Here is a 12,493-nt window from a genome sequence, read left to right as displayed (position 1 = left end):
CTTCCCTGTTGACAGTGGCTCTGTGCCTTACTTCTGGATTTTTGGCATAAAGTGATGTCAAATAACCCCCACTTTTTGTGTACTATAGCAAAGGGTGAGATGTGCTGTTCACGGACCTAATCCATAGTGAGGACAGGTAAAAGATCTGTCTCTAAAGCCACAAGGAAAATCGACATGTGCCTTCACATGATCTAGTTACGACTGTGTCCTTTATGCACAGGCTCAATTAAATTATTTTTCTTTTGACAATTGCAATATATTCAGTTTAGTTTATTATTCTTGATACAGTCTGCATTTTACAGACTCTTTGACTTTGACACTGCATTCAAAGTCTGCTTTTTTTTTTTTTAGTTCATGTATTCACTGGGAATCGAACCCATGCCCTTTGCTAGTGCTGTGCTCTACTACTGTTTGAGTTCCAGTAAGTTTTCACAAATAATTTACTTCTCATCAGATATACTTTCATTCACACTTAAATGGGTGATCATTAGTGGTGGGACTTTTAATGTATCCTATAGTTACTCAAATCTTTGAATCCCTTCACTAAAAAGATTTATTCAAATTCATTCATTGATTTGTTCAGTACGCCCATTTTTGCCACAGAACAATAGAATTTAAAGTATACTAAAGGAATTAAATTAAATTAAATTAAATTTAAAAAGTCAGAATCATGGTATAAAAGAAATTGCAAGATATTAAACCAGAGTTATATCTAAAAAAAGAAGTTATAATTGCCAGATATAAACAAAATTTTTCTAGAAATTCTGAGTTTATTTCATAATCCTGACTTTGTTAATATGTAATATCAATTAAATATATATCCGATGAGCTGTCTTTGCCATCTGTAAAATCTTGCATTGAACCGTTGTAAACAAGGCCAGGTTTTCTGGACACAGAATGCTAGTTAATGAAACCTTGGATACAACAGTAATCCAATCCAGCCATAATCCTGTCATGAAAAAAAAGCAGATTCACGTGACAATGGTGTGTAATCAGACAGTGCTAATGGGTCTGACGGATCAGGACCTGTAAGCGTCAGATTGTGGCACACTCCAGGTTAAAGGAGCAGACTGATTACATGATGATCTGGAACACTTCCAACTAGGCTATAATTATTCCAACAGTAAATAAGAGAATCCAAAATTAGATAACCAGGAGAATCACTTTAAATAAATCAAAAACGAGTGTTTTGCAACACTAAAATACTAAATCTTCAGGACCACGATGACCACAGGTCCGATGAGGTGCCAGGGGTGGTAAATCACAACTTAAAACATGTTTTCATAAAAATATAAATTGCTAATGAACTGAAGTAATTGTATAAGGTGGCGTGAACACAGATTTGGATAAAATATTTGTCGTTGTTTGCAGACAGTAACACCATCCGAACAGTGAAACCACATAATAAATATCCGATCTACAAACATTTCTAAATTCACGTAAAACATACCATTTTTTTAAAATTATTATTATTATTGGTAAGTTAATCTATTTTAGTCTATTATTAATTCTACAGTAGCCTATTGAAGAATGCAATCATTTAAATTAGTTGTTTATTTGCTTCACATCACTGTATTTTTATTATTAAATATATATCTCTTATCTATTATTAAAATAATGCTTTGTCTGTCTGTACACCTTAACTGTAATAAACAAATCGGTAACACTTTAAAATAAGGTTCATTAGTTACATTAATTTACTACATTAATTAACATTAACTAATAATGAACTGCACTTATACAGCAATTGTTCATCTTTTTTCATGTTAATTTACACATTTAATAATACTTTATTAAAATCTTGTTAATATTAGTTGATGCACTGTGAACTAACATGAATAAACAATGAACAGCTTTATTTCTATTAACTAACATTAACAAATATTAATAAATACTGTAAAAATGTATTATTTACTCATTGTTAGTTCATGTTAGTTAATACACTAATGTTTAATAAATGAACCTTATTGTAAAGTGTATGAACGTTGTTCTCCCGAGGCATGCTGTCGCACATCTGACAAGCCACCGTGCGCAACAGAGAACACTCGCCGACAAATTGAGCAGCCTCCGCCATTCTTTCAAATCGACTCTCTGCCAAGAGACCCGCCCTCCTCTGACTCTGATTGGCCGTGAACCTGAAACAAACCAATCAATCCAACGATGGCAGCGAATATTACCCAATCAGGGGCAGAATAGGACGAGTCTTCACAGAATGCCTGTGGGATGATTTGCATGAGATGCTGCATTGAAGACAACTCCGAAAATACGGGACAAACCCGGGATGTGCTATTTTATTTCTCAATTACGGGACGATTCCGTATTTTAAGGGACGGGTGGCAACCCTAGTTGTATAATATTATAAAATAAAATAAGAGTTTGCATTTGACATTTTTTTTCATTCTGAGGAATACGGAACCTGTTTTTGTGAGTGAGATGACTAAATACATGTTCACATTTAGTCTAGAACTACAGTAACATCACAACGCCTCTGCACTTACTCCAGATTTCTCTCAACATGGCAAATTTAGATCTGTCAGTCAAGACATGGAAAACAAAAAGAACTCGTCAGTGGCGTAACGTTAGCGCCTGGGCATGCAGGGTAAGCACGTGCAAATGAGGCCAATTTTTTTTTCTATTTAATTAATTTGTGGGCGCAATACATTTTTATGCATATCGTGTAGTAATTTCTTATTTCTCCGTAATGTCTAATTTCTCCGTCATTTCTTGTTTGCGTTTATAATTTTTTGCACTCCGCGGCTGCCGTAGACTATGACGCATCGTCGCGCCAAAAAAAAAAAGAAAAGGAAAAGAAAACACAGTGAGAGGTTATTATAGCGGCTATCTACGTGAACATATAAAGGAATGACAATATAAACATAAAAATGGGGCCTTAAAGAGAAAAGAGAAAGTGGAGAAGTTAGTCACGACACAAAAATTATTTGCGGAGCACAATGTCGCAAAACAGACTATCGGGACTGGCAATTCTTTCCATCGAATGCACGAAGTTCATCGTGGATGAATTTGCCGAAAGAAAGGACCGGAGAATGCAACTAAAATGAGTGAGTAGTTTTGTGTTTTTACATTTTGGCCGCCGTACCAAAATGACTGAGTAGTTTTATGTTTTTACATCTTGGGCCGCCGTGCCAAGATCAGTTGTTTAAAAAAAGTTTTTTTTTTCTTTGCATATGGGCCCGGGACTGACTTTTTACGCCATTAGAACTGGTGTTACTTTTTGGAAAAAGTAATGCGTTAATTTACTCGTTACTTCACAAAAGTAATCTGATTACAGAACTTGTGCTACTTGTAATGCCTTGCCCCCAACATTGCCTACAATTCAACAAAATGCTATGTATATGGGCAGCTTGCTAGATTTTGAGACAGTGATGTTATGGGTGAAAAAAAGTTCCTTTTAATATACCATCACACATATCAGTTCTCCAAAATGGAAAAAGAAAACATCGATTTCTTTTAATCCAAAAAGTTCAGAACAAATGAGGAACCACACTTAAGTAATGGTACTTTGACAAATCTCACTGGTTGCAAGCAATAAGTGGTTGTGAAACATGAAACTTCAGATGCAAAAACACAAAGTCCTATTTGAAATGTGACATTTAATTGTCAATGTTGAGTTTGCACATGTTCCTTGTCAACCCCTTCCTGTTTAGACAGAGACTTGTCTTTGGACAAGTGAATCACTGAGGTGTTACAGCAAATCTGCATTATGTCCATGTAGCAGTGCTTTATTTCTCTCAGTCCAGTAACATGGATTATTACTTGGTAATATAGTGTTAACCCAATGTGATATTTCATTGATAAACATTTGCTGGAGTCCAGTGCCCAATTATGATGTGTACATGTGCACTGAGGACCTCGTCCAACCGGCAGGGCAATGTGGGGCAGTGGGAACTCATGCAGTTTTTATAGATGAAGAAATTCTGTCTCGTCCCTAGAGTGGAAGGTACAAGGTGTATCTTAAAAAATTAAAAAGTAGCCCATCTTCCAAAAGGTCCACCATGTCCAGAATAAAACTCTGCACAAAATGAGAGAAGTAATGGTGAACAACATTTGTAAAGCTCAACCACAACATAAAAAAAACCTATAGAACATCTAAAGGCAAGACACACCTGGTGAATAAGATTTAAAAAATATTAATTTACAGATTAACATGCTGACCAAACTGTATATATATTTTTAATGTTACTTTCAAAGGGTTAGTTCACCCAAAAATGAAAGTTAGGCTGCGTTTTACTCACCCTCGATGAAACCAGTCAGAGTTATATTAAAAATGGTATTCGATATTTCAGGTTGTTTCACTTCTGAGCAGCGATCTCATATGCAATTCCCCCAGAACTGCTAGATTAAAGTGAATATTACGTTTTGAATATAGATATTTTTCTTACGGAAACGCATCGATTCTTTACAGGAGGTCTTTGTTCACCAGCCACCCCCCCCCCCCCCCCCCAGGACTGAAGGAATGCAACACCAGTTGAGTGCAATGAAACGGCTTGAAGGATAAAAGACAATTTTTTATATAACTACGGCTAGATTCGTCTGAAAGAAGAAAGTCATATAGACCTCAGGGGTGAGTAATGTTCATTTTTGGGTGAACTAACCCTTTAAATATGCAACTGAGGCACGGTCTAAATAAATATGCACAAATCTGCATACATTTCACTATCTGGTCTTCGGATGAAGATTCACTACTGCTCACAGAACCATGCTTCCCTGAAAGATATGCATGACAATCGCAACATTTGTCTAATCACGATTGTGATTTCATTTTGATTTATCTTGCAGCCCTACTATTTATGCTAATTTAAAATAGCATATTCTCTTAGCGACAGATGCTATTAACACAGTGCAAATAACAATGGATTATGTTTACACCAAAGAAAATAGCAGTATTTTTTATGATATGCTATTTACACTAAGTGCAAACAACTATAGATTCTATTTTCATCATGTTAAAATAGCAGGATTTTTGGCTATTTATACCACTTATTGCAAATAATTATCTGCACCTCAGTATTGTATTACACTATAAAAAAGTATGCAATAATAATGCATTAAGTAGAAATTATACCCTGATAAAGATATGTATCGTAATTTAAATCAACAGACACAAACAGTTAATGTGCAATAAAATAAACACTTAAAAGTGCATTTTGGATGTTTTCCTTCCACTATTTTGAAAAACATTATTCAAAGCCAATAACCCAAAACATCAAAATTGACCAGTGCATAAAAAAATGTTTTTGCCTATAGTGCCTTGCCTTAAAGTCTAAAGCCCATTAAAGCTATGTTTCACAAAAATACTTGAATTAGAGTTATTTGTGGTACCATAGAGAGTTGTCAGTGTTCGTCACTGCCAGCACTACTGGGAGGTCGACTGCGTATTTGACTCCTCAACTGCTCTATAAGCTCAGGGTTCTGCTGCTGCATTTGCTGGGCAAACTGCTGACCACTGTGACAGAAAAACACCAGTTAAGACCCACTGAATATAACTTGGAATTTTCTGTTTGGAAGTAGAATGAAACCTATGAAAATCACAGGACAGTGATGTTTAAACTTACGCCTGTATGAGGCTGGAGAGATCATTGGGACCACCTGTAGCACCTGCACTTCCTGCTCCAGCTCCCGCTGCTGCTCCTGGCGAGGTGGCTCCTCCCATAGGACCGTAAGCCCCAGACATCATACCTGACATCCTACATGGGCACAGAAATAGCTGATATACATTTCTGCTAAGAACAAAGTCTTGTTTGGTTGGTACAACTGCCCCGAAACAGTGATGCATTGAAAATTTCAGCAAGCAAAAATATTCAGCAGAAATAGTTCAGGAGGGCCATTGCCATTTCTTGACATAAAATCTGTGCAATTTAAATGTTTGTAGGACTTTTTAGTTTTTAGTTTACGTGTTAATTATTAAATATATAATTGATTATTAATAGTGGTGTCAATCAGCACGTTAACGGAGACAATTAATTTTTTTCAGTTTAACGCATAAAAATATTTAATGCAATTAATGCAAGGGCTGGGTTAGGGCTGGCCAACCTACACTTAAAACTGCTGCTTCTGTCACCTTTTAAATTTTTTTAAATAATTAACAATTAAAATTAATAAATAATAAAATACTTTTTAAAATATATTTATAATGATTTTGTTTTTATTATTTCTTAGTAAAGATCAGTTTCGCTCTTTATTAACACCTGAAAATCTTTGCCCTTTAAACTGATGTAAGTCACATGGCCCAACTAAAATGCAAATAAAACCTAAATATCATAGACAAATCATAGAAAGGACCCCTGCAGACCCTCATGATTGTATGTCAGGTTCAATAATTTTCTTAAATCAGGGCTCTACATTAAGCATTATCACAATAATGAACTTTTATTTATTTATTTTTTTGAGGTGGAGATCCATCATTTTTATCATTAATAGGGATGTAACAATATTATCAATATCATGATATCGTGAAAGCAATGTGCGGATGTCTCAATATAATCATGATCACATGACTATATAAAACTATAGGTCTACTGGGCAAAAAGTGTCATTCATAAAATATATTTAAACCTATCATTCTCACATAAAAGGTCTTGGGCCATTATGCTTTGGCACAGTAATAAAACAAACTAATAAAAGCACAATATGGCTTAATCCCTTCAATTCAGTTTTCTCTGTGTGTATCAAAGCGAAGCACGCACATTGTTGAGGCGATCAGCTCGTGATTCAGTGTTTTCCGTACCTCAGAAGTTCACAGTGAATGAATGCAGTGAACTCTATTGCAAGTGCTGTGATTTTAGCCTGCGTTTGGGAATGCAGCGGCCACCAGTTGTTTTTTTTTTTTATGGTACTATTTCACAAGATTTGTAGCGAGACACGTTTTTGTAATCCTGTTTTTACTGAAGTTGGAGTTTTCTACTGCCGTTTCCATCAAGATAGAAGCTTAAAAGTGTAGTATGAATTCCTGATGATATTATCGTATCGAGAAATTTTCATATTGTTACATACCTAAGCTTTATATATGGCAATTTATTTCCTAAGCTCATTGAATATGAAATAATTTAAGTATTAAACATCTGTTTCTTGAATACTAATAAAAAAATCATCACTTCATGCAGAGCGTGAATATTATGTGTATAATAAATGATGTATTTAAGATTTGTCTACTCACATTTGCTGCACTTGTGGGTTGTTCATTAAATTAGATGCCTAAAGAGAGTGACAATGAGTTAGTGATGAGAAGCAAGCATTAATGATGAACATACAGATGTATTTCTACTGACCATGCTCATGAAACCAGGGTTACTCAGCAAACCGGCCAGGTCAACACCACCCAAACCCCCTGCCTAACAAAGAGAAACACATGGGCTTTAGCACATCTCTGTTTTCCACAGAGAGAAGAAAACGATTATCAGGGTTGTTCTGTGAACTCACCGGGCTGGGCTGTCCCTCCTTCATCTTCTGTTCTGCTATTTGCAGGTTGGCTTTGTAAGTGTCGTTGTCAGGGTCCAGCTCCATCGCTTTCTTGTAGTAGCTCACAGCCTCTGAGTATTTGTTCAAACTTGCAAGAGCAAGCCTTGTTTTTAAGCAAAACACAAATTAAGAAGAAATTGTGACACCAGAATCCATTAATATCTTATTTATTTTTAAATGAGGGTATCTGCAGGGTTTTTGAAAACAAATTTAAATATTTTGAAACCTTAAGACCTACACAAACCAAAATGAATGCAGTATGTCCTTTGAGAACATGAATCATGCATGTATCTCAATTTCTGCGTGATTAAATAGGCTGCAGCACATATTCAGGGAGGATTTAGTGTTGCTTTGAATTAAATGTCAGATACAGTTTGAGTAACCAAAGTACCGATGATAACTAGAAAAAATAATGATGCACAATGCATAACAACTCTGGAATGTAATAGGTATCTTATTTTTAAATATCAATGCTTTCCTACTTCCAATTGTTTGTAAAAAGTGATGAGAGATATGACATGCATTTTCTGCAACCATCTACAACATATTACAATATAAACACTATAAAGGTAAAAACTGCATAATGTATCAACAGAAGGTGAATTCAAATGTTCTACAGGCTCGCGCTTGGACCACAGGACTGCATTCAGACTTTGAACACACTTATTTACTTAAATCATAACATTTTGAAACATATCAGACTGTATCATGATTATTGCTTTTCTCAATTTTATGAAGTAGGGTGAAGTCAAGACCTGTGTGGACCCTGAAGTTGAAAAAGAGGTTTAAACAATTGGCCTTCAATAATTTATCTGTGCACAACATTTTAAGGGGAAAAATAAAAACATCACAATTACCCCATCCTCCCATACGCTTTACTGTAGTTTGGATCGATTCCAATGGCTCTTTCACAGTCTTGAACGGCTCCAGCATAGTTCCCCAGTTTGCTGTAGGCTGCAGCTCTGAAAATCATTTTTAACAATTACATTACGTTTCAAATAATAAAAACAATTCTTCAAAATATAAAATATAAAAATTAATAAAATACTTTTCTAATCATTCTTGGATAATGCAAATACTACAGCATTACATTTTTTCTTTTTCGGATTTAATGAAAAGTGCATATACCTGTTGCAAAAGTAGACAGCATTTTGAGGATTCAGCTGGATGGCTTTAGAGTAGAACTCAACGGCTGCACTAAAGTTCTCTACCTTCATCTGATCGTTACCTGCAGAGACAAACATGCAACACTTTCAGTGAGAACACCGTAGGAAGTGTCCAAAAATGGCAATGGTGTGACGGATGGTCTTACCATCTGTTTTAAGACGCTCTGCCTCTGCTAACTGCTCCTCTGAAGGTGAACCACAGGATGGATTGGTCTTAACTTGTGGTGTCTGCAACAAAGAGCAATGTCTTAGGTGAAATCCATTCAAAGTTATGAATACCATTCCAAAACAACATGGATTAGACCGGGGGATTTCTATTTTTTTTAAATGCCATGGACCACCAGATAAGATCATCATCATGTGTGGTATCCCCATCCTAAAATTTCAAAGACGTCTATAAAGTTTCTTACATAAAGACCCATTACTGTAAAAATTGTTTCAACTCATTACAATACTGTACTTTAACAGTAATGTATTTTCTTTTTTTTTTTTTTTTAGCAGTTTTTACCTACTTTTTTATTTTTTATTTTTACACTTTTTATCTAAACATTTCTCCGGACCCCTATCACTCCCTTGCGGTCCCCTGGTGGTCCTCAGATCCCAGTTTGAAAACACCTGGATTGGATGACACTCTTGAACAGCTTTTACCTGTTTGGTTGCAGAGGCAAATATCTCTGGCAGAGACTGATTGACTGCTAAACTCTGGTCCTCTAGAGAGACACCAAATGCCGTCTCCAGGCACTGGATGGCAACTAGATAAAAGGGTAAATAAATAAAAATTGAAAAATATGAATTACCCACCAATAGCATAACATTGTCCAGCACTGATTCTGGCACTGATGTATTACCTTCTAAACTTTCTTGAGCATCGGATGACAAACTCCCAGAAGACAGCTGATCATGGAGAAACTGAATGATGGAGAACGCAAGATGCTTTGTGTCTGCCATTCTGTCTTGAGGACTAAACCTCACCAAATAAATATGTGAAGGAACCCTACGAGACAGGGATGTGTGTTATTATCACCAAAGACAACAATACAGAAAAACAGCATGATAATGGTACCTTAAATCAGAGAAACCTCAGTTTGGAAAGATTTGGAGCAGATTTCCAATGTTACAATGTATTTATTACAGTTTTTATTGGAGTTCTGGAGTTAATACTTTCAATAAACATTCGATAACTTACACAAGATTAAAACTAGAAATAGCAGCTTACGATAGACTTTTACAAATTAACGACTTTTAGATGTGTAACCATTGCTGAGAAGAACTGGTAACTCTTAAACATGTTCACTAAGTCAAAACAGATGGAACATTCTAGCACAAACTAGCTGTTAGCTCATGCTAATGGTTTACATTGGTTCACAACGGGAGTGCTAATTCTCTTAGCATTGGTTTCAGTTCGCTCGTGTGATTTAGCATACATACAAAAGAGGATTTAATTAGAATTGAAAGTGAACTAGCCGCCATTCACCGTTTTACTCTAAAAGCAATCAGGGTGTTATTTGGTCTAACAGACTCTAATAAAAAGTGTGTTTAATTCACACTCACCAGTTGTCTCCTCTCAAGAATCTCTAGCCAGCAGAGAGTGCTGACGATTCATGTGCGTGCGCGCGCACGTAACGCGCGTGTTGTCGCATGTTGGGTTAGCGCTCAACTCAAGTGCTGTGTTCGAAATGCCATACTATCATACTAATCTTACTATTTCTGCAGTATCCAGTATGTATGCTGTGCAAAATGTGCAAATGTTATGTATGCATGAAATACCCGGATGAACAACTATATTTACCAGAATTTGCTAAATATAACTCTGAAATCAGTACAGAAGCTGTGTTCAGAATGTTATACAACCATTCAACTCCTACTGCATTGCAGTATGCTGTGTGTATACTGTGAATAGTAAGTGAATGTATGCATGAAATTCCCGTGTTACCTGCTACATCTACTGAAATTTGATGTATGCATCTGAAGACACTGCATGGGACACGGTTTCCCAGAACACAACAGGCTCCATTAATGTTACATCTTCATGAGAGAACTGGAGGCAGGGAATTGTATTTATTAATGTAATACTTTTATATATATACACACACATAATATATGACATAATATGTGTTCCACTGATTCCTCCTCTTGATCATGATCACATAAGCCAGTCGGATGTTTCCTTATTAGATGTAATGTTTTATTTAACCCTGCGTGTCCCATTCTCAATAGTGCAATTATACCTTCTATTTTGTTATTTCCTTTACAAACCCTCCTACTTTCTCCTGGATTCTATAGTAATGTCTACCTGTTGGCAAATTTGCTTGTGTACATTCTGACATTATGTAATGAAACGTTATGTGACAAGCTGCGAGCATACAGAAGTAGAACTATAAGAAACCATGTGGCCCAAAAAGAATTTGGTCACCCTCCCATTTCTCAGATGTAGGATTTATTAATTTATTTGAAAAAAAAAAATAATTCATGTAAAATGCTGAATATAGAAATATTCCATGTAAATGCAATTTTGTTGATAAATTTGAATTACACTATATGAATTGATGAACAGTATGCAATTGTATGTAATTAATAAAATAAATGTAGCAATAAAAGGCCTATAGGCCCTGATGATTTATAAACATGTTTGAATTATTAATAACTCTATGAATTATGTTAATCATTAAGGTAAAATAACATCCCAACATGATTTTGTTTTTCGGGCATCCAATTATTATTATTTTTTATTTATTTTAACCTTAAAAATTTTTGCATGTTGGGCACCATTCACCTTGCATTTGATGGAGAAAGTCCTCAGATATTTTCCTTCAAAACATTCATTTCTTTGGCTGAGGCAAGAACGTCATGTACATCACGAACTGAAGGCCTTGGATTGTAAACTCGGTATGTGTCAGTTTATAAAGCTAACACAAGAGGGCAGCACAGTCTTATCTCTCATTAGAAATGTGCGGCATAAATGTGGCTTATTCTATTCAATATGCGTAATTTATGCAGGTTATTTGTTTAGTCAAGATTTGTATAAAATTACTTTACTTATTATAATAATATATTGGGTCACCAGTCCTTTTAAATCTGATGGCCTTTATCTAATATCTGATAACACTGATAATGCTGATAAAGTCATTATTGTCATTATTACCCCATAGTGAGCAAAAAAAAGGTTAAACAACAATCAGCATGCAAAACGGTTGTGAGGGACACACGTGATTGCAGATTAGAATTTCCACGAATATCCCTTTCTATAATTAAATTAAAAACAATGCAGCCACATGCTTTGCTTCTTAAATTCTTAAATTAAGAATGTCTCACATGTTATGCATCCGTCTGTAATTAAGTGACTGCAAACAAAGTCTTATCATAACATTTATTTAAGTTTAAGTAGAAACATTACCAATTCTGTTTCTGTGGTCTTACACAACACATCACAAGTCTGCTCGTTGCTCAGTCATGTGAACCGTTTTCTGATCTCTGGAGCATTTGCTCTGAGAAGCTCAGAATACTTAAAAAGGTAATAGGCTTTAAACCCCTGCCACTCATCAGCCATATTCAGGCAAGAACCAGGCCACTGTTTATAGAGTGTCACACATTGTTGGCAGCTAAAAATGAGCTACTTTTGAAAAATTCGGACATTATTTACTTAAAAGCAAAAGTTAGGCAGGTCGACCCAGCTGCTCAAGTGCACTGGGCTTTTATCTTCAATTGATTCGTAAGAAGTCAAACCGTTAGCATCCTGTGAAGTGAAAAACTGCAGGTTGGTAAGAAACAAATCTGTCATTAAGGTGTCTTAACTTAATTTTTGCCCAAACTAAGAGTCCAAAATCCATAATGGTGCTTCCTCCAAAAAAGTC

General features: G+C 35.5%; 1 protein-coding gene across 1 annotated transcript; it reads right to left on the bottom strand.

Annotated features, from left to right (window-relative positions):
* Positions 1-3,386: 3,386 nt before the first annotated feature.
* sgta (small glutamine rich tetratricopeptide repeat co-chaperone alpha) lies at positions 3,387-10,326 on the bottom strand. Its single transcript, XM_052568634.1, has 12 exons — positions 10,194-10,326; positions 9,491-9,636; positions 9,291-9,394; positions 8,789-8,870; positions 8,605-8,704; positions 8,334-8,438; positions 7,438-7,579; positions 7,287-7,349; positions 7,175-7,212; positions 5,574-5,705; positions 5,341-5,464; positions 3,387-4,030 (listed from the first exon to the last, which is right to left on the bottom strand). Exons 2-11 carry the CDS (start codon positions 9,588-9,590, stop codon positions 5,353-5,355), a joined length of 978 nt encoding a protein of 325 aa, XP_052424594.1. The 5' UTR covers positions 9,591-9,636; positions 10,194-10,326; the 3' UTR covers positions 3,387-4,030; positions 5,341-5,352.
* Between the last annotated feature and the right edge of the window lie 2,167 nt (positions 10,327-12,493).

The sequence above is a fragment of the Carassius gibelio genome, chromosome B11 (genome assembly GCF_023724105.1).
Source record: "Carassius gibelio isolate Cgi1373 ecotype wild population from Czech Republic chromosome B11, carGib1.2-hapl.c, whole genome shotgun sequence".
NCBI classification, from domain to species: Eukaryota; Metazoa; Chordata; class Actinopteri; order Cypriniformes; family Cyprinidae; genus Carassius; species Carassius gibelio.
This window is presented reverse-complemented; position numbering and strand designations above follow the sequence as displayed.

What these genes read in the sequence shown, in the direction of transcription:
- sgta (XM_052568634.1), bottom strand. Translation starts at nt 9,590, where the DNA reads ATGGCAGACACAAAGCATCTTGCGTTCTCCATCATTCAGTTTCTCCAT. An exon ending in AACCCACAAGTGCAGCAAAT is followed by an intron (nt 5,706 to 7,174) that starts GTGAGTAGACAA and finishes GTGCCCATGTAG; the next exon opens with GATGTCAGGTATGATGTCTG. An exon ending in CTCTCCAGCCTCATACAGGC is followed by an intron (nt 5,465 to 5,573) that starts GTAAGTTTAAAC and finishes TTTCTGTCACAG; the next exon opens with TGGTCAGCAGTTTGCCCAGC.